Source organism: Gymnogyps californianus, chromosome 2 (genome assembly GCF_018139145.2).
Source record: "Gymnogyps californianus isolate 813 chromosome 2, ASM1813914v2, whole genome shotgun sequence".
NCBI classification, from domain to species: Eukaryota; Metazoa; Chordata; class Aves; order Accipitriformes; family Cathartidae; genus Gymnogyps; species Gymnogyps californianus.
Window position 1 is genome coordinate 130,488,184 of NC_059472.1, and position 20,799 is coordinate 130,508,982.

The window sequence follows — 20,799 nt, forward strand, 5'->3', positions numbered from 1 at the left end:
GAGATGTTCAAGCCTCCGAAATAATGTAACGCGATTAAATACAACCAAAAAAAAAGTCAGAATAACCTTGACTTGAATCCTGTTTACATCTGCCCTTTCCCTTTACACGTATTCTGCAGTTTCCTAGCAAAATCACAACCATACCGCTTCAGGTTTTGGACAATAAACAGTCTGTCCCATATCACAGCACGGGGCTTCCATCTCGCCGATATGAAAAATCACCTATTATTTAAATTATTTGAAAAATCTTAGCTAACTGTTGTAACACTACCTTCTGTTGCAGTGTTAAGGGAATATGCTTAGTTTAAAAACAAAAAATAGATGGCTATGTATAGCTCCTTTCCATAACGGACAAAAAGGCAAACAGAAAAGAAGAAACGCCAGTTAAGGACTTCTGAGCCCGAAATATTCAAAATCCAAACAATAAGCACACTTTTCTGAAGCTGCATTCCTGGCAAATTTCGCGAAGAATTATCGCCTTCTGGCCTTATTTTCATTGGAAAAGGTGGGAAGGGGTTGCGCTTTTCGTTGGCAACAATTCCTAGTTTTGCGAATTCCCTAATATTACGTTTTTCTAATAAGCCTTTGTAGACTGTAATCAACCCGCAAGTTTACAAAACACTATCCTAATTCCCGAGATATTTTCTCCTGCTCGAGCCGTAACACCCCTCACCCTGCCTATGCCAGAGGAGCAGCAGCGATTGAAGCCAGCGATCGTGTAATATTTTAATTAGCTCCTCTTGACGCAAATTCCTTTTAGCACACGTTTCTCCTGTTAATTACAGGCACCCACCCTACTGGCAAGGTAAATGGTCGGCTTCAATTTTTTTCAAGCAAAACCCGGTACAAAAAGACAACAATTTAGATACTATAGAACTTGACCTTTTGGAGACGAGCGGTAGTAAGTTAAACAGTTCCCTTTGCACGCCATCTGTATATATAAAAGCTGGGCTATCGAGGCGTCCCAGCTCTGTTTATATTCCTCCAAAGAAGAGATGTAGCTTTTTTCCCTCGCTTTGTTTAGCTTAGCTATGGGTAAATGTGCTCGCAGTCTCCCCACCTCTTGGCCACGCTTGTCCTTTGCAAAAACGTCCTGCAGCAGAGCTCCCAAATTCAGAGCGGTTTTACCCTCTCTAATCCGGCCGAAATACATGGGAAGGCGTAACGAATGCATTTTGCTTCTCCAAACGAAATGCCTGCCTTTGTTTATGTTGTTTTCAGTGAGGTTAGCGAGGGGAAGGCTCGATTTTCCCCCTTCCTCAACGCGGAAGTCCCAATTACTGTATTAAAAGAGCAATTTAACATTAGACCAAATAATCAACATTGATAATTGTGCTGAACACAGCAACTTAACAGCAGGCTCCCTGCAATTACCCACACATTCCGGGGCTTTAAGCGTACATTATCTCTGTTTCACTTAACAGCAAATAAAGCAGAGAACAGCCTGTGCCTTGGGTGTCTACTCGCTCCCAGACGAGCTGCGCCCCTCGCAGCCTTCCCCATCACCCTCCCCGCTTGGTCTGCAGGCGGAACCGGGAGGCATTTTGGGGTCCCCTTGCGTTGCAAACCCGCTTGAAGAAATAGGCTGCTTGGTTTTGGGGGGGGGGGGGGGGGGAAGACGGGACACGACAGCTCGAGCGATTCGAAAGTAGGCATCGGGGCTGCACGTGTGCATGCTGTGCAAACACACATACGCCCAGACACACGCACACCCACGCACAGGCACACACACGCCTATTTCCAGTTGCCTTCTCGCCCTTCTTGCCTTAATTTCCCTTTGTTTCCCAGAGGCAGCCCCGACCTCTGGCACGGCGGAGCCTCGCACGGCGCCACAGCCCCGGCTGCAGAGAGGAGTGGGAAAGAGCCCCATACAAACCTGTGCCAGCTCTGCTCCCCATTTCTAGCCCCAAGGTTTGAAATTTATTGAAATGCAAGAGGGGGGCTGCAGTGAGTCCGAGGAGGTGGCGTCCCGCGATTAAGCTCTGGGCAGCTCTGTCATGTCTGCTCTGACACAAGCTGAAGTTGACTGCCAAAGTGCTATAAAACCGCAGGTCAGTCTAGAACTGTTTTCGGTTCTCCTAGACGCGCCGTGTTCAATTATAGCCTTAAAAGCCCTAATACAAGTGCAAGAATTTGTTTGCCATCACACAGAGGCGGGGCGAGGCTCTGCAATGGTGGCGCCTTTGTTATCTCAAAGTCACTGAAATCCTTATACATTCCTTTTTGTTTGAAGGGAGGGGTGTCTGCGTGTGTGCAGGGTGTGGGGAGAGGTTTTTCATCGACGGAATCGAAGGGTGGGGGGACACAGGGAAAATAAACAGTGCTCGGATACCAAAAGAGGGCTTCCGACCCCCCAACCCCACCCCACCCCACCTCCCGCAAAAACTAGGGGGGAAAGTAAGCGCGAGCAAAAGTATACCTTTAAGGAAAAAGCCAACCAGAGCTCTTGCACACCCCCCCAACCCAAGTTCAAAAAAAAAAGAGAGAGGGAGAGAGAGGGAAAACCCCCAAACCCTTTTACAATCCCTAAACGACACTGCAGTCTTCTGCTAGCGGTTTTGACGACATGCAATCTCTTTCCATCCACTTTCTAGCAAATATGTCAAGCTGGAAGATTAATTTATTAATTTCAAGTTCAGCTCGCAGACATGCAGTAAGCGTAAGAAGTTCTTGCAGCAAACCAAAATAAAGAGTTCATTACAGGGATACGTCCAGAGCATTTGATTTGTGAACGGTAACCCTTGTAAAATAAGAAAAAGGCATATAAACATTAATGCTAATAAATTAGTTTACTCCTCTACAAAGTAATTACTTGATAATATTGAATTTACAGCTTGAATTCAAACGCAATAGTTAACTATAATGTAGGGAAAATACATAATGAGAATATTTTCTCTGTGCACAACATGATTAGATTTGTTATTGAGTCAGTTACGATAAGCTAAGCAATAAATAAACAAATCGATGTTGACATTTAAATACCGAAGATCTCCAGAATTTACTAGAGAACTTTCTCCGGATATATAAATACTTCCACAGCACTGCAGAGGAAGAGGGGGGGAAATCCAAATATTCTTTCTCTAACATTTTCGTTTCCCTTCCATTAGCCTCCAAAGTCCACGGGGGCATGGATCTTGAACTACGTCTAATTTCCTAAGAGCACCGACTTCACAATAGCCTTTTGCCGTTCTGTTTTTCTATTTTGATGAAATCCAGCCGGAACCCAAATATTTCTTTTCTGAAATCGAGCATCAGAATAGCAAAAAAATATTTTTTCCGAGAGCCTAGGGATGTCCATGCCTCAAAAGGTGCTGTATTCTTTGGCGTATTTCTCTGTTTTCTTTGGCTCTGCTCATTCGGTGGGGTGTGCATTTTTATTGGCAGAGAAGTACTTTTTAGTCTCTGCCCTGTACAATCCGCTTTCTATATCATCCCTTTCATGCAACAATAGTAAAAGTTTAACCACGTTTTTAAAATAGGTCTCCCTGGGTCTCAGCGTTCAGCGACGGAACGAAGCGAAAAGGAAAGTATCTCGGTACGGCAAGTTTGTTCCTAGGGGTTAACAGTATGTCAAATAATTTTAACTAGGCTTCTGGCAATTAAACTCGGAGTATTTGTCAAGCCGGGGTAGCCCAACATCCACTGGTTTTCCAAGTATTTAGCGGCAGCGTTGAGGCGGAGAGATCAGCAAACACTCTTTAGCTCCGTGGTCTGCAATTTAAAGGGCTTTCTGGCGTTGCGAATGAGGCAAGGGACGGTTTGGAGGGGGTGAGGAGAGAGAACCTGCGTCTTGGGAACCCGACATCGTTAACTACCTCCAGTAAAGCTTGGCTGAAGCCGCGCGGGGTATTTGAGGTTAATATGTAAGTAAGGGAAGGAAGACACTAAGCGCTTCGGAAGTGAACATGAATGCAAGCATGTAATCTATTCACCATGAAAATCAGTACAGACTTGACCCTGGCACATTCTTCCTAGTAACGTTTCCAGAAAAACCCTGCGGGGCGAGGGCTTTTTTTTTTTTTTCCGGGGGGGGGTAAAGCCCAAACCGAACCAAAACAAGTAACAACAACAAAAAACAAAACAAAACAAAAAAAAAAAAAAAAGGAAAGAAAAAAAGAAAAAAAAAACCGGCCGATTTCTTCAGGAGCGTTTCCTGCTCGGAAGCAGCTTTGCAGAAGGAACCGTGCCTGCATCTCTCCTGTGCCCTCCTTCTCGGAGCCTGCCAGCGAGCCGACGAACGCCCCAGCAAGCACACAAACAAACAGAAAGGTCTCACCTAACCCTGGGGGGATTGCTAAGCCTCTCTACTCCAGAGCCAGTGGGTGCCATGGGCCGGGCGGCTAAGTGTGGGGCAGTGGCAAGGCGGCTTTGTGTCCCCCAAGGCTAACCCCCGGCCAACCTGCGCTCGGCTCGCCCTTAGGCGCTGGCGACGAGCTGTTGCTTCCCCCCGCGATGGCCACAAAGGGAGCGGGGCCCGGACCCGCCGCTCGTCAATGTCAACGTCGGGCCACGTGACCGCACCTCCCTGCCGCCGCCGGGGAGAGCTTTCCACGTCAGCTTACGTCTCCCCATCTCTTACTTCACGGATCTGCTTCAAAGAGGCAGCTGCGTTAGAGAATCATGTTAAGCTCAGCTAATGCGGAGAAGCCGAGGTAGCCCTAATGATGGATTTTGATGAGCGTGTTCCTTGTTCCTCTAACATGTATTTGCCAAGTTGTACTTACTACGTCTCGGGTCCTGATTTTTCCAGCCTCCCTTCTTTTTTGCCCCAGACCCCGTCTTCTCGCCCTATGACATACTCCTACTCCTCCAACCTACCCCAGGTCCAACCTGTGAGAGAAGTTACCTTCAGGGAATATGCCATTGATCCCTCCAGTAAATGGCACCCCAGGAACAATCTGCCCCACTGCTACTCCGCAGAGGAGATCATGCACAGAGACTGCTTGCCTGCCACCAACACTGCTAGCATGGGCGAGATGTTCGGCAAAAACACAGCTAACGTCTACCACCCCAGCACCAACGTCTCCTCCAATTTCTATAGCACGGTGGGCAGGAACGGGGTCCTACCCCAGGCTTTCGACCAGTTTTTCGAGACGGCTTATGGCACGGCGGAAAACCTGGCCTCGGCGGACTACCCGGTAGACAAGAGTGGCGAGAAGGCGCCCGCGGCCGCCGGGGCGGCGGCGGCGGCGGCGGCGGCAACTTCAAGTTCGGAGGGCGGCTGCGGCAGGGCGGCGGCGGCGGCGGCGGAGAAGGAGAGGAGGAGGCGGCCGGAGAGCAGCAGCAGCCCCGAGTCATCTTCCGGCAACAATGAGGAGAAATCCGGCAGCTCCAGTACGTATAAAGGCAGCGCCCGAGCGCTTTTAGGAAAGGCAGCCTGAAATCTAGCGCACCGCCGCTGTTAAATTTTTATATGCTGTTTTATAAGCATATAAGGTTTATGAAGGGCCTTTAGATTTCCCCCAACAAAACTTTGTTATAAAAGGCGAGATCACGTGTTTAGTGCTGAAATTGGCCGTGAAATACCCACCGGGCAATGGATGCCTTAAAAAAAATTTTTCTTTCTCCTTCCTCTTCTTTTTTTTTTTTTTTTAATAATAATAAAAAAGAGCTCTGTGGTCAACTCTCGAAAATATAATAACGTACGTTCGGTGCCTGTAAATTCGGCAAAAAAAGGAGATTCCGACTCCTTTGATATCAATGTAATCCAGTGATTTTATAAAAGCCATGTGTTGCACCAGAAGTCTAGTTAGGAGCTGAATTCAAAGCCTTCGCCGGTTTAACGATTGCACTAGAATAGCGTTTAACAGATAAAGTAGCCGCCTGAACTGTAGCAATATATTAAAAGAAACAAATTAACCTAAAGCTGGCCTTTTTGTCTAAAGGAAGCCATTTTACTAAGGCACTGTGGCAATTACGTGTTGCCTTCTGTCCAACAGTTTGTTACTTACAATTGTTATTCAATCTGTCAAAGTCTGATTTTTTTATGTGGGCTTTTTAAAAGGCAAAGCTAGTATACGGCTCGGGGAAAAAATACCTCGACAATGAACTGTACCAGAAAAGGAAGTTTTTAAAGGGATAGCAGCTACGTTTAATGTAAAGAGCTCCTGAACCTTGAAACATTTTATATTCTGCTTAATGAACTTTAAAACCGTAATGGCTAATCGAGAGGAGAATACCTCGATGCGGTGGAGAGCGTGCTTGAAAATAGCCGGCTGGGGGAGAAATGAGGCGCCTCAGCCCTGGGCTCAGGGGCTTTTCCGCTGCTGGGGACGTAGAGCCGGGATTAGTCTAAGGAATGAGGGCGAGATCCGAGCGGGTACGGGCTCGGGAGAGCTGGGCGCTGGGTCCCCCTGCCCGATGCCGCGCTGCCTGCTGCAGGCAGCCAGGTGATGGCTGCTCCTGGGGCAGCTCCGTGTGCGCGGCGCCCGGCGGAGCAGCCTACAAAGGCTTTCCTCCGGCTCGTGAAATCCGCAGGAACCCCCCGCCACCACCCCTTCCTCCGGCCGCCCTCCCCGCGGAGGCAGCGAGGCCGGATCCCCGCGTCTCGGCGGGGGTTTCGCCCTCCCCGCTGCCCGGGGCCGCGGCGCTGCGGGAGCCGGCGGGTCCCGGCGGGTCCCGGTCCCAGGCTGCCCGCACCCGCCAAGGCGGAGGGCTGGCGCCCAGCCTCGGACCTGCCAACGCCGGCCCCGGAGTGGGCAAAACGCGTCTTTTCCATATTAATGTGTTTTGCCTGAGTGTGTCCCCCCCCACCCCTCCTCAGCCCCCGCCGCCGGCCACCGCCGGGTCTCAAACGCTTCTGCCTTTTTTCACTCCACAGGTGGACAACGTACCCGTAAAAAGAGATGCCCATACACCAAATATCAGATTAGAGAGTTAGAAAGGGAATTCTTCTTCAGTGTCTACATAAACAAAGAGAAACGCCTCCAGCTCTCCCGAATGCTCAATCTGACCGACCGCCAAGTGAAAATATGGTTTCAGAACAGAAGAATGAAAGAAAAAAAAATTAACAGAGACCGATTACAATATTACTCAGCTAATCCACTACTTTAAAACTCATAGCGTTTTTCAAGACGAGATTAAATTCAGATTTCGCCCTTGACAAGGTCAAGCCACGGGGTTACGTGGAGGAAGGAGGTGTGTATCTGACGGGACTAGAAGAATCCAAGGTTTTACATACATGTAAATCTACTCTGGAACTTCAATGATGATTTTTTTATATATATATATATATATATATTTACATATCAACTGGAATCGATTTGATTTTGACACACATGCCATCCATTTCTAAACGTGCACGTCACCTCTGAGTGCAAAATCCATACCTCTTACCTTTCCAGGCACTGCGGCTCACCCTGCTACCGCTTTCGGCAGGCACAGGCGGGGACGGCACCTCTCCGTCCCCGGACTAGCCCACCCCCGGCCCTCCCTCGCCCCTGTGCTGCTGCGGAACAGCTGTCTGGAGATTGCCAGGTCGAGCTCACCCAACCAGGACCACTGCAGAATACAAACTCTGAGAAATAATCTTTTGTCCTTCCTTAGCGGAAAATGCCTAGGTTAGAGGCAGGGCTCCGTTGCCCATGGGTTTGGAAGGAGAATTTAAGGGAGGGGGACACACAAACAGAATTAAAGGGGGGGGGGATATGACATGGCTACACCTTCACGAGGCCAACCGCGAGCAGTTGTAATATGGATGTAGTGATGGTTATAATAGTGTTTCCTTTGGGGGTGGGGGGGTGGGGGTAGGGGCAAGAAAGAGAACTAAATGAAAGACTTAATTATTTACTTTAAAAAATCAGGTATAAATTCGCCATATATCGTAAAGAAACAATCACTGAAAAAAAAAAAGACTTAGCAAATTTTAATTAGCTCTCGTTTTATTTATGACAACTGACTATGCGTTGCCATCTTTTCGGAGACAAATCATATTTAAATACTAAAAATAAAACGGCAAAAAAAAAAGTGTGAATTTCAGCGTTTTAAAAGAAACAACTCCATAAAGGAAACTAACCTTCTGGCTTCTGGCTCACAAGCTTTCTTCAGGAAATACCTGTGGAGAACGACAGTTTAGCAAATACCACACAACACTTAATTGAAACTTGGAGTTGTGCAATGCACTAACATTGGATCATTAAAATAACTCGATCGCATGTTCGTTTAAAGGTGACTAGTGAGGAGTTTAAACAGAAGCCAAACAATGTAAATATGGTAATTTTGTTGTTGTCTACTTTAAATGTCACAAGCTCTACTTTGTCGCCCAGTCGACATATGCAAAGAATGGAGAGTTGTTCGGAGTTATTTTAAATATCTATAAATATATATATTTCCCTGCAGGAACCAAAGCGTGAAAAAAAAAAAGGAATTTAAAAAAGAAAAGAGAAAAAAAGGAAAATATTTAAAATTCTATATCAGTTTACAAAGGGTACGGTGTTCTATCGTTAAGGTAATTTGCTGTTGAGAATATCTGAATGTATATTTCATACAGGAACGGTGTTTTACAAGACTTGTAAATAATAAGAAAAGAACCCATGACCTATTTTGTTCGAATGCCTTCCCCCCCCCCCGTTTTTTTTGTTCCTTTGGGGCTAAAGGGTGTGGGATTTCTTTACATGTGCAACAAAGTGGTGATAAGAATGTTTTTTGATTAATAAATTTACCAAATGGATGTAATTTCTTTGACACGATTCACAAAATGCAATATCTTTATATGACATCACTGTTTTCAATATGTATCATCTATATGTATATACAGTTTTCTTTTAATATGCGAAAGTATTTGGTTGCATGTATACAGTGGAACAGCGCACAAGGAAAATAAAAAAATGGAAACTTTATATTTTTACTCTGGTGTTACGTTACTGCATGTTCTTTTATCCGATGTAACTCTGGGACCCGAAATTCCTCATGACCTTGTTCAGTCATTTGGGGCGAATTATTCTTCTTTTGTGAACTTCGCCGTTAAATCTTCTACTCTGGAGTTAACAAGTGAACCCAGGCTTGTTCAAGCATCTTTTCAGCGGGTCACAGGAAAAGGAAAACGAAGTATGTTCATAGCTCACTATGTGTTAGGCCTTTTCCTTATCCTGCCAACGCCGGCAGGACAAGGTCCTATGCTCGAGGGTTTGATGTGACATTGCTGTTTGCTCCCCGCCACACGTGTCCAGGAGAACTGCTCGGGAAATGTTTGCGGTGTCGGTAGCGTTTGGAGCAGATTTTATAAGCCCGGCACCAAAGGGAAGGTCCAAGCCAGCCGCTGGATGTGGCCAGAAGCGTGAGAGCCCTCAGAAAATTGTTGTCTCTGAAAAAAAATAAAAAAAAAAAATTCGCATGGCAGTGTGGTGGAAATGGGCTGTTTGAAATTGTCCTTGATCTCCAAGACAGGGAGGGAGTGGACTGAGGCGGGCGGGGGGGCGAGAGGGAGGAGGGCTGGAGGGAGAAAGTTAGGAGGGGGGGGGGAAGAAAACCCCAAACCCCAAACAATAGCTGAGATAGGAATGTGTTTTGGGAAGACTGTTTGAATCTTTAATGTTGACCCTAATCGTAATCAGCAGAAGAAAGTAAATTCTGTTTTCGCATTGTTTACTGGCTTTGAACTTCTGTATTGCTTGGACATCACCCATAACCTTGAGGTGAAGGACTTACTGACTTTGGGCCTTTGTTGACAACCGCCACCCAGCCAGACGATGTCTACCCAAAGGAAATGTTAAAAAGTGAGGAGGGAAAAGGGGGACTTTGTTTGTTTGTTTGTCTAGTATGGAAGAGGGAATGCCAGTTAAAAGGAGACGGACAGATGGACGGGCGGTGGGAGAGGGACAGAGGGACGGATGGAGAGCTGAATGGCAATGAAAGTTAAGCCAGCAAGCTTCCTTTCCTGGTTAAAAATTAACTGGCATTCAGAGCCCATCCCAGAGACAGTTAAACCATGGAGTTTCTCTGGTCGGGGTTTTGATTTCCCAGCCCAATAAAATCGCATCCTCTGTGCTGCTGTGACAATTGTGGCCATAAAAAGCGTCCGTGACTTGTCCGCTCGCTCGTCCGAAATGCATCGCTATAAAGGCAGGGGAGGTTCGCCCGGAGGTTTCTGCACCGGGAGGTGAGCGGCTACTGCCCGCCGCCGCCGTCCGTCCGTCCCGCCCGCCCGCCCGCCGTCCTGCCGCGGGGGCCCCCGCGGCAGGACGGCGGGCGGGCGGGCGGGACGGACGGACGGCGGCGGCGGCGGTTTGGGGGTTGCTTTGCCACAAGATGGCGATCTTCAGATCAATGTCAAAGCCGCCCGGGGCGAGGGGAGCAGCCCTGCAAAAAAAAAAAAAAAAGCAAAAAAAAAAAAATCTTGGCCTTTGTTCATTTTGCATCCCTGGAGCCGCACGGGTAATTATTGCACTTACCGGGCTCCGCGTTTACAAAAAGCCGCTCGGGATGCCGGGGGCGGGGAGCCGCTGGGGCTTCTCGGTGGAGTTAAAAGTTTCCTAAAAATTAGGAAATGCGCGAAGGTAAGTGTTTTATACATCTAGCCGGCGTGGAGAAGGGCGAGGAGTGTGCGGTGATCGGAGTGGTACCGAGCGAGCTGGGGTGGCCCCTGCCCCGACCACTGAGCACCGCGGAAAAGAACCGTAGGGAGGGGAAGCGATGCAAAAAGTTGGTGATTACGATGTGAAATAATATAGAAGGGACTTTGTAAGTTGCAGCTGACCTTTTATCTTCTCTTCGTAAAGCTTTGGCCAGCCGCGTGGAAAATCCACGTTATCTGGAAATATTTTTTCAGAGTAACTTGTAGATTTCTTCCAGTTATAAAAAAAATGTAGCACTGGAAATATTATGAAACTTGACATTTATGTGTGGAACAGTAGGTGTCTTCAATCAAATAGATCTATGGCAACGCAGACTGCAAATGACAGACAATTCTGACGATCTTATTGGACTTGAACTGTAGTTTAGTTAGGGTCGTTTGGTAACTTTAAAGGGTAGTCTGCTTCCTTGCAGCTGGACACAGATTGTGGTAAACAAGTTTTGACACACTTATGCTAAAAACTGTTAATATGATTGCATATTAAGTCAATGTTAATGCAAGACTAGATTTGGATTTCCTCTATCTATCTATCTATCTATCTATCTATCTATCTATCTATCTTTCTAAACCAGCACATGTGCTGTAAACAAACAATAGTCACAAATTCTCGCGTGCTCAGGGCTGCTCTGGGTTGTAGCTTTGAAACTCTATCCTCGCTACGAGTATCCCTAACTCCAGGTTACTTTTCTCGCCCATAAAAGTTTCACATGTTTTTGTTATGTCTCCATTTGAGAAGGGCGGGAGGGAAGGTGGTATTATATGGAGGAGATACTGGTTTGGCTACATATTTTAATCCACGTGTTTCTTAGGAGAGCGTATACAGTTTTTAAATATCTGTCCGGAAAAAAAGAAAAAAAAAAAGAAAAAAAAAAAGAAAAAAAAAGGATCATTTTGTCCTTGCTCTCGTATGTAAAGTAATGCAACTTGCCTGCGGTATTTTTTAAGAAAGCGCCCTTTAAAATTGTGCTTCCAGGGAACTGTTGCAAGTGTAGTTAAAAGCACATGCTCAGTCGGCAGAAAGCAGTTTTTAGATGATTATCGGAACCTATCGATTTAATCAAAGATGCTCCATTAAAAGCTCGGGGATGTTGATCTCTTTTGACCTCCCCTCGGCAACGTCAGGACGTGAGAAGCCACTTCTCGGGAAGGAGCAGGGCGATTTGAGGGTCCCTTTGCAACATTTCATTTTATACCAGTCAAGTTAAACTCAGCATATTTGATCAAATATTTATTTTTCCCCTTGTTGTTTCCCTGCCCCATTCAATACTCGGCTGAATAAATCAAAGGGACCCCAGCAGCAGTTAAAGCGCCCTCTGGTTACGAATTGTTTACTGACGGCCGCGGTCATAGGATAATATTTAAAAAAAACAAGCTTGTTTCTTACAATAACTGTTTATTATTTCACATGATTTGGGTTTGCATGTTTTGGAGGGAAGAGGCGAAGCCAACTCAGTGTCTACACTGTGTTTAATTAATCGTGTACTCAACTTCAGCTCACATACCACATCCAAACCCCTGGGAGGCTTTTTCATAAGCTCTTTGGGTTTGTGTTTTGTTGTCTTTTTTTTTTTTTTGTCTTTTTTTTTTTTTTTTGGTCACAATCTTTTCATTAAATGCTCTGAAATCGAAACTTCAGGCCAACGTGTGTGTCTGAGAGCCAAGCTATACCGCAACCAAAAAAGATATTTGTATATGCATCCAGATCTTATTTAAAGGAGAGGGAGCTACAAAAAGGGGAGAAGGGATACAGTTTCAAATGCTTAATACAGCTGTGCGGCCCATCTCTCGCAATACAAGGGGTACACTTAAAAGACGGATTTGGGTATGTAAGATTTTCCCGACACATATATAACCCGATACCGTTGTTGCTTCTGCACGGTGTTTGGGGCTCTCCGGACAATAGAAAGCCCCGTTGTTCTCGCCAGTGCCGGAGGAATGGCGAGGAGATAAAGCCCTAATGAATTGGTTTGGGTGTATTTTGTCCTGCCGCACACTAGAATTCGGAGCTCGTCAGAATTACTTGCAAAATATGTTCCTAATCCAAATGAGTAAAACGATACACATATACTATAAAACATAGTTAGGAGAACAAGCCTCCGGATGGCTGGAATAGAATTAAATCTCAGCCTAATTTTTAACAGGATAATCCGCCAAAACAAGCTAACCTCCCCACCACCACCAGCGTGAAAGAATTTCTAGTAGAGATAAAATTAGTGGGGCCGTCATTAGTCACCTAACTTGGCACAGACGCAGTTCCTAAACCTCCTGTTTGAAATCCGCCTTCTTTGGAGCAAATCCAGGGAAGAAAAAAAAAAAAAAAAGGAGGAATCTGGCACACAGGCACGTTCCTGACAACTGACAGTTCCAATATTAAATAACTATACCCTGATTGCATTAATTTTTGGAGCTGTATAAAATGTAATCCACGGCTATATTCTCAGATAGGCGGCGCATGCACCCCTGCAGCAGACTGCGAGGCCACTTACGTTTTCACAAATTGCAGTTTGCCCGTGTCTACAAATAAAAGCATATTTTAATTAGCTCGCAAAATGCGTCTCTGGATTAACAGTGCTGATCTTTTGGGTTATACGGGCCAATAATAAAAAGATAAATCACGGTTTAACACGATACATTTTGAGACTTCCAGTCAGAGTTTGCTTAGGGTGAGCTGTCGGTTTTTATTTATTCCCTTTTTGTTTTTAATTTTAGTCCAACCAATAAAACGGCTTAACGACGCTATTAATGCATCTATTATATTTTTCTTAGATCAATAAAGTTTTATTTTGATAGTGTTGTCTATGTACGCCGTGAATTTAGATTCTCCGCGAAAGCACCTTCTCGCCGGTTTTGATATTTATCAGAATTTTATTTGCTCGGTTTTATAGACCCTCGGATAGCTTTGCTTACAGAAGTAGAATTAAAAAGAAAGTATTTCTCGTCCCCTGGCGTCCACAATATTCTTTAAAATTTCTTTTAAATAGGGGTTAAGCTCCAAGGGACACATTGTTAAGCGCTGGAAATGCAGTAGCTACACCCAGCGCATGCCAAATTAGCTCAGTTTAGTCAGAATTGACCATTATCTTTTATAGTTACGAATCAAGTGAACATTATTAGTTTTACTTCACTGGGTTTGATGATGCTGGTTACTATTTGCCTTGGCCTTGTTAGCGATTAAAGAAAGCGGAGATAATGCAACGCCGAGCGGAGTTCATGATCTAGACGGAGTCAGTGCCTTGACCATCAAACCGGCACCGTTCGCTGTAATCAACACACCACCACACGGCCTTGCCGACGGCAGCTCCCGCAGGACCTGACACGGGGAGCAAACCCCAGCCCTCTGCCACAAAACCTAGGAAGGGAGGCTAAAGAAAACTTAAAACCTTCCAAATTGTCCCTGGCCTCCGCGCCTTTTGTCTGACTTCCCTGCATTAGCTTGCAGAGAGGGAGAAGAAGCCAACCCGTGTTTCTTCCGATGCATTTCGAGTCGTTTTATTCCGGCTGACGAGGATTGCAATGTACTTTTACAGGCATTTCCCCCCCTTTAATCCAATTTTTAAAAGGGAGCTGCTTATTTTAAAAACAGCTTTGGAAGGATTTCAAGTGTTGCTCCTCGGTTCCGTATGGCTTTTAGGTTTGCAATCCATTTCTATTTAATTTGGCAAATGCAAAATAAACATACCGCAAGAGCGGACTTCCCCGGAGTAATTTTTATACCTGACTTGTGTAGAGAAATGTATTTGGAAGGCGGCGTTGAGGCTCACGTTTCATTTTATTTAGATCTGTATTTATAACGCTAAGCCTATTGATAATAGCCTTCCTGTATACCAGCCAATAAACCGGTGCCTTATATGGTATTAATTTTGTTAGCAGTGATATGGCCCTCATAGGAATCTGATAAGGGTTTGTCCATCGCACATTAACACATCGAGGGGTTAGTTGGGTTGGGGACATGCAAACAATATTACGGGAGGAAATGCGGGGGGGTGGGGGAGGAACTCGAAGGGTTTCTATAGGCTGTGGGATCTACCCCTGTCACCGCATCCCACGGGCCGGTCAGAAGGAAGCCGCGCTGTGATGCTCGCCCCATCACACCGGAAAAATCAGACGCCTTTCCATAAAGCTTTTACGGGTATTGCAAAGTTGTAGCAGCCTCTGCCTGCTCCGGCGCTTCCACCGGGCGCGGAGGGAGGCTGGAGAAGGCCCCGCCGGCTCGGCGGGCCCGCGGGAAGGGACACTCGCCTCCCGCCGCAAGGAGGGACTCCTCCGGGGGAATGTCACGCTGCGGAAAAAGCATTTCCCCGTGGCAGGCAAACACTGCGGGACGAGACCACGTGGGGCTTGACAGATCCGTGGGGCGGGGGGGGGTAAAGGGCCGCCCCAGCCCCTGCCCCGCGGTGCTCCCCGGGGCGGTTTGAACGCCAAGGGTAGGCGCCGGGGGATGCGGGGCGCCGGGGGATGCGGGGCGCCGCGCCTGCCCCGCCGCCACCCCGCCCGGCAGGCAGCGGGCCCGCCGCCGCCGCCAGCGCCCTCCCGGGCACGGCAGCCGGGTGCCAGGCAGCGGCTCTCGCCGGGGACGGCGCTGACGCCCGGCCGGCAGCCGCTCTCCCCCGCCCGCCCTGCTGGAAGCAGAGCCCGTTCGGCCGCTGTTTCCCCGGGCAGCGTGCGGGAGAGAGGAGCGAGCCCCGCTCCTCGGGGGTGGGCAGCGAGTACTGGTCAGCCCCAGACTCCCCTTGGACTAGAGAGCCCTTGGTTCCGCTGGCCAGGCAGTGCGGCGACTTCAAAATGGCATAAGCGAGAGATGATGGAAGTGAAAGCAAGCCTTCATTAAGCGATTCATTAGAAAATCTATCTGTCTCTCTGTCTGCGTCCCTGTCTGTCTGCTATCTGTCTGCTACCTCCGCCACAATTACATATTGACTGGACAGGGCTGTCTAGAATCTCAAGATTCATCTACTTAATCTTCTATTATTTAGTACATTGCTTGCGAAAGAGACGGTGCTTTCGAAGAGGCGAAAAGTGAATGACCCAAATGGAGGGGGGGCAGGGGGAGATATAAAAATGATCGCCCAAATATAAACACATCAATAAACAGGGTGCACAGCATCCTGCGAGGATCCATTTGAACTGCTCGCGTCTGGATTCTTTCTGTGGCATATGTCCGGCTTTATATTTTAAATGGTAATCAGACCTCGGGAAGAATCCAGCGTTAACTAAAGCATTAGGAGCTGCAACCGCACAATCAATCCTCCCAGAGTGGCATTGCTCCCTAAGAGATTCTTCAGCGCAGCAGCGAGCATTTTATCTCCAGGAAATTTAAGCCCAGCCTGGCGTCGTGGCGGTGATGTTAGGCTGGAAGCAGCCCCCTTCCTCGGTAGTTTAACGCGAGAGGCACCAGGCCCCTTTACGGTTTCCAATGATCCGTGATAAACAATAACACGTCTTTTATTTCTTAAAAAACGAGACAATCAAATAAAATGAGCAGACCCTGAGCATAAAACACCGGGCGAGCCGTGGCTTTATTAATTTCGTGAGACACATAGGCTGTGCAGGGAGATGAGCAGGCATTGCTGCCGGAAAGCCCAACCGCGGGGAGAGAGGAGTGATAGTAAAAGCTTCATCTGGACACCGCTTCAGCCTAGGTATAATAAACATCAGGACCGCCGGGCTATTTTATAGCGGTGCGTGTGATAAGAGGGGAGCAGAACTTGGAGCCAGTACCAGCCAAGCCCTCTCCTTCCCCTTCCCGGGAGCGCGGCTCCCGCCCAAGCGCAGGCATTCGCCCATGTGGGCGAAGCGTGCGCGCCTATGTGTATGGAAATCCATATTACACATTAATATACATCTATCTCCCAAATTCAGAGGTCGACCTGAGAGCAGCTCGGTGCATACGAAACCAGACGGGGAGGGGTTGCTGGGGAGGCCCGGGCTTCCATTGGCTGCAAGCGTCTGCCGTGGTGCGGGGGTATCTCTAATCATATTCAGCATGTTTTGCACAAGAAATGTCAGCCAGAAAGGGCTATCTGCTCCCTTCGCCAAATTATTCCACAACAATGTCATGCTCCGAGAGCCCGGCTGCAAACTCTTTTTTGGTAGACTCCTTGATCAGCTCGGGCAGAGGGGAAGCGGCGGGAGCAGGAGGCGGAGGCGGAGGCGGAGGCGGCTACTATCCCAACAGTGGTATCTACCTGCCACAAGCGTCCGATCTGTCCTACGGGCTGCAAAGCTGCGGACTTTTCCCCGTTTTGAGCAAACGCAATGAAGGTACTTCTCAAAGCATGGTCCCCAGCTCGCACCCCTACGTGTCAGGGATGGAAGTGTGGCTAGACCCCCCCCGGTCCTGTCGCATGGAAGAGCCGGAGAGCCAGCAGGCCACCTCGTGCTCCTTCGCTCCAAGCATTAAGGAGGAGAGCTCCTACTGCCTCTATGACTCAGAGAAATGCCCCAAGGGCTCGGTCGCCACAGACCTCGCTCCCTTCCCCCGGCTGAGCGCCGAGGTCAGCCCGGCCAGCAGCGGCGGCGGGGTCCCCGTCCCGGGCTACTTCCGCCTCTCCCAGGCTTATGGCACCTCCAAGAGCTACGGCGCGGGGCCGGCCGGGGCTGTCCCCTTCCCTCCGCAGCCCCCCGGCCGCTTCCAGACGCCTCCATCTTTGCCTCCCGTCCCGGACGCGGGGAGGAAGGAGGACGAGGAGCGCTCCCCCAGCCCCTTGGCGTGTGTCTCCCAGAGGGAGGACGAGACTCAGGCTTCATCTTCCACCGCAGAGGAGCTCTCTCCGGCTCCGTCAGAGAGCAGCAAAGCCTCTCCCGAGAAAGAGCCCGTAGGTAAGCGAATGATGATGATGGTGATGGTGGTGGTGATGATTTAAAAAAAAAAAAAAAAAAAAAAGAGGACAAAAAAAAAGCGGTTGAGGATCATAGTGGCATCGCGATACGAAAGGAGGATCCCAGCTGCCCCGCGGGGCTGCCAAGAAGCGCTGCTCAGACTGACCTTCTGAACTTTGTAATATTCGGGCATGGGGTTGCCGTAAAAATTAATGTCCATCCTATAGTTTAAAACCCTTAGAGCCTCCGCTCTGGGCAACTTTAGCCTGCATGCTGCTTAAACATATAGAAAAACAAGATCAATCTTTCCCCTGTGATGTGAAGGTGCCTACCAGATAACAGAGATGTTTGTAAAGCATCCAAAATAAGCAATAGGCAGTGCCAATAAATAAACCTATTAACGCGGTAAGTTATATTTTACGATCCAGAATGCTTTTCGGAATAACAGCCGCGCTGAAATGTGCCATCTATGAACTGCTATCAAATTAGACTGATGAATGCACCGCGAATATCCTTCAGCGTCTACACTAGATAACAGGGTTGTTATTTATTCATTTGCTTATTTATTTCCCTTTCGGGTCCCCACGGCAAAAAAAATAACTCCCCTTCCCTGGGCGGCAGACTTTTCAGGCGCTTCTCTCCGGCCGCATTTCAGACGCCCTGTTATTCCTTCAGGCGCCCCGTTGGAAAGTAATCAGATCAAAACAAAAAAGAAAGCGGAAAACTCCTAGAGAGCCAACCCCAAACCACGAACCACTCCGAGCTATCGAGGGATCGGTGTCACCTCTTTCCCAGCCGGTTCCACTGACAGGAATAAACACTCTGCAACGGGGGATTTTTAATTTTTTTTTTTGTTGTCTCCCCCGACATGGTTGGAAAAGAGAGGGCCGGGGCTAAGCTCCCCGGGAAGGCAGGGGCTGGAGGCGGGAAGGCTCCGGCTCCCCGGCTCACCTTGTTTTCCGCCTCCAGAGCACACTTACAAAAGTTCAGATCCGCAGGCTTTGTTTTTTTGGAAGCAGGTGCCTGGGGCGGGGGAAATAAGACTCCAGGCCATTCACCAAGCTGCCCCCCAGTAACAGTGGGCTCGGAGCGGCCGAGGGGGAGCGGGTAAAAGCCTGTTTTGGGGGGTCGGAGTTGAACTACCAAGCTGGGCACGCTGCCCCGCCCGAGGCTGCCCGGACCTTTTTGAGCACAGAGATTTTTCCGGGCGGATCCAGGACCTTTGGGAAACCGCTTTGAAGCTCTCGGTTCCCACAAGGACACCCCACATTCCAACTCCCCGCAGCTGGCGGAGCGAGCCCCCCGCACGCACACACACACACACACACACACGCTCCTTCCCCCCTCTCCCCCCCCCACCCCAGCTCTTTGCCTCCTACCCGCTGGTAACGTCCCTTTTTTACTTTCTCAAAACTAGGCAATTCAAAAGGAGAAAATGCAGCAAACTGGCTCACGGCAAAAAGTGGCAGAAAGAAACGGTGCCCCTATACCAAGCATCAAACTCTCGAGCTGGAAAAGGAGTTTCTATTCAATATGTACCTGACTCGTGAGCGTCGCCTAGAGATCAGCCGCACTGTCCACCTCACAGACAGACAAGTTAAAATCTGGTTTCAGAACCGCAGAATGAAACTGAAGAAAATGAACAGAGAGAATAGGATTCGGGAGCTCACAGCCAACTTTAATTTCTCTTGATGAACCTATAAACACATCTTTATGGTTTAAAGAGCCAGTATCATTTTCCTAGGCTGTAGTCATCCGCACCTGTATGGATTAACGATTTTAGACGTTCTCAATATGTCCTTAACCTCTTAAGAGCTACTGGGGGGGGGGGGGGGGGGGGCGGACTAAAGCCACGCTAATGCACAAAATGCCGTGCGTGAACTTCCCCGCTTCCTTCAGCCTTCCCCGGGGCCGATTTGTTCCTTTAAGGGTTGAAACACAGAAATACCATTTCAGGAGCTGCAAATATCTTTCCCCCCATATCTCCCTCTGAAAAGTAAACAAGCTTGGTTAAAGGCGCATTCTTTTAAATTATAAGCGGCGTAACTTGGACTGTATGTAGCTGCAGAATGAAGAATTTAAGCCTTGCCATATTTCTATATATTGGGAGCTTCTTCCTCCTCTGTTTTCCTTTTCTCCCCCCCCCCCCCCCTTTTTCCTTCGAAAAGCAGGACTTACAGTAATGAAATGCAGGCATCCTTCAAAAGGGCTTCATGGGAACGGGTGTTAAGACCAATTCTTTTTTTGCTTTACCTTAAAAGTCAATATTACAGCTTTAATTGGCCAGGAAAATGAAATCTCTTCTCTTTAAAGGTATAAAAGAGTTCGTGTTGCTCATGGACTAAATTATGACACTTACCTCTGAATTTCTCTCGCTCTTTCTGGTTGTAGATATTTACTTAATGTAGTTTCGCTTAAATATGTGGAATTAGTGATTTTTTTGTCTATAAATAACGTTACCGTTGGTAACGCGTGACAAGCACACAGAAATTCCCCCTTGAGAAGAAAGTAGTCACTTTTTCCTCACTAATTTCACTGAAAAGTATATATCCTGAACATCAGAAGGACTTTCTGAGCCAGAGTCTGAGACTGCGAGGGAGAATATGTTCGTCTTCCTTTATACTGTGAAGTTACATGCATTAAAGGGTCAAACACATAGGTGAAAAAATTTAAAAAGAGAAAAAAAAAGAAAGAAGGGGAAAAACTATAAATACAGATATGTATAAATGTCTATTATTATTAAAATGCCGATACTGTTTTAAGCAAATGCATTCTATCGTTATTATAAATGTTAGTTCTAGCTATATCTAGTTCTTACCTTAAATCGGAATAAATTAATATTGTAATGCTGCTGTGCGTGAAAAAAACGATGTTTATGTTCTCATAGAAGAATAAAAACCCGTGGAATGAATCCTTTTAATTTTACCTCTTTTTGTGACTGTTTATCCTCAGGTTCTACTTTATGTCTTCGAGAACTTTTACAACAGGAATAGTTGCCTAAACCCCCTGCAATTACTTTAGGAATCTATTTAAATATTACCTAGACGGTCGTAATTTGTCTGGGCCATATAGCGATGGTGCTCTAAGGTTTGTCGGCTTTTGTTCAGTTTTATGACTTGCTAGTATATCTGGATTGTTGCTGTCTTGAACGAGTGGTTTCAGTTGACTGAGGAGCTGCATAGACGGAGGAAGCAAATTACTATTTCTTGAGGGTAGGGAAACGATTTTTCTTTTTTTTTTTTTATCAAACACCTACAAGTGCGCAGAGATCTTTAACTCCAGAGGACGGTGACAAAATCCTAGCTTTTATCTCAGGGCTGAGAAGAAATCGTAAAGGTGAGCGCATGGGGAGAGGGGGACCCTAGCCTCGCCTCCCTGCCAGCGGGCCCCTCCAGGCAAGGCTATTCCCT

At 47.5% G+C, this 20,799-nt stretch overlaps 2 protein-coding genes across 2 annotated transcripts; both read left to right on the forward strand.

Annotated features, from left to right (window-relative positions):
- The first annotated feature begins 4,661 nt into the window (after positions 1-4,661).
- Positions 4,662-7,147, forward strand: HOXA11 (homeobox A11). The gene is made up of 2 exons (XM_050891936.1): positions 4,662-5,334; positions 6,821-7,147. The coding sequence occupies exons 1-2, from the start codon at positions 4,662-4,664 to the stop codon at positions 7,051-7,053; spliced, it is 906 nt and encodes a 301-aa protein (XP_050747893.1). The 3' UTR covers positions 7,054-7,147.
- Positions 7,148-16,569: 9,422 nt separating this feature from the next.
- HOXA10 (homeobox A10) lies at positions 16,570-19,144 on the forward strand. Its single transcript, XM_050891514.1, has 2 exons — positions 16,570-17,389; positions 18,807-19,144. Exons 1-2 carry the CDS (start codon positions 16,570-16,572, stop codon positions 19,079-19,081), a joined length of 1,095 nt encoding a protein of 364 aa, XP_050747471.1. The 3' UTR covers positions 19,082-19,144.
- The last annotated feature ends 1,655 nt before the right edge of the window (positions 19,145-20,799 follow it).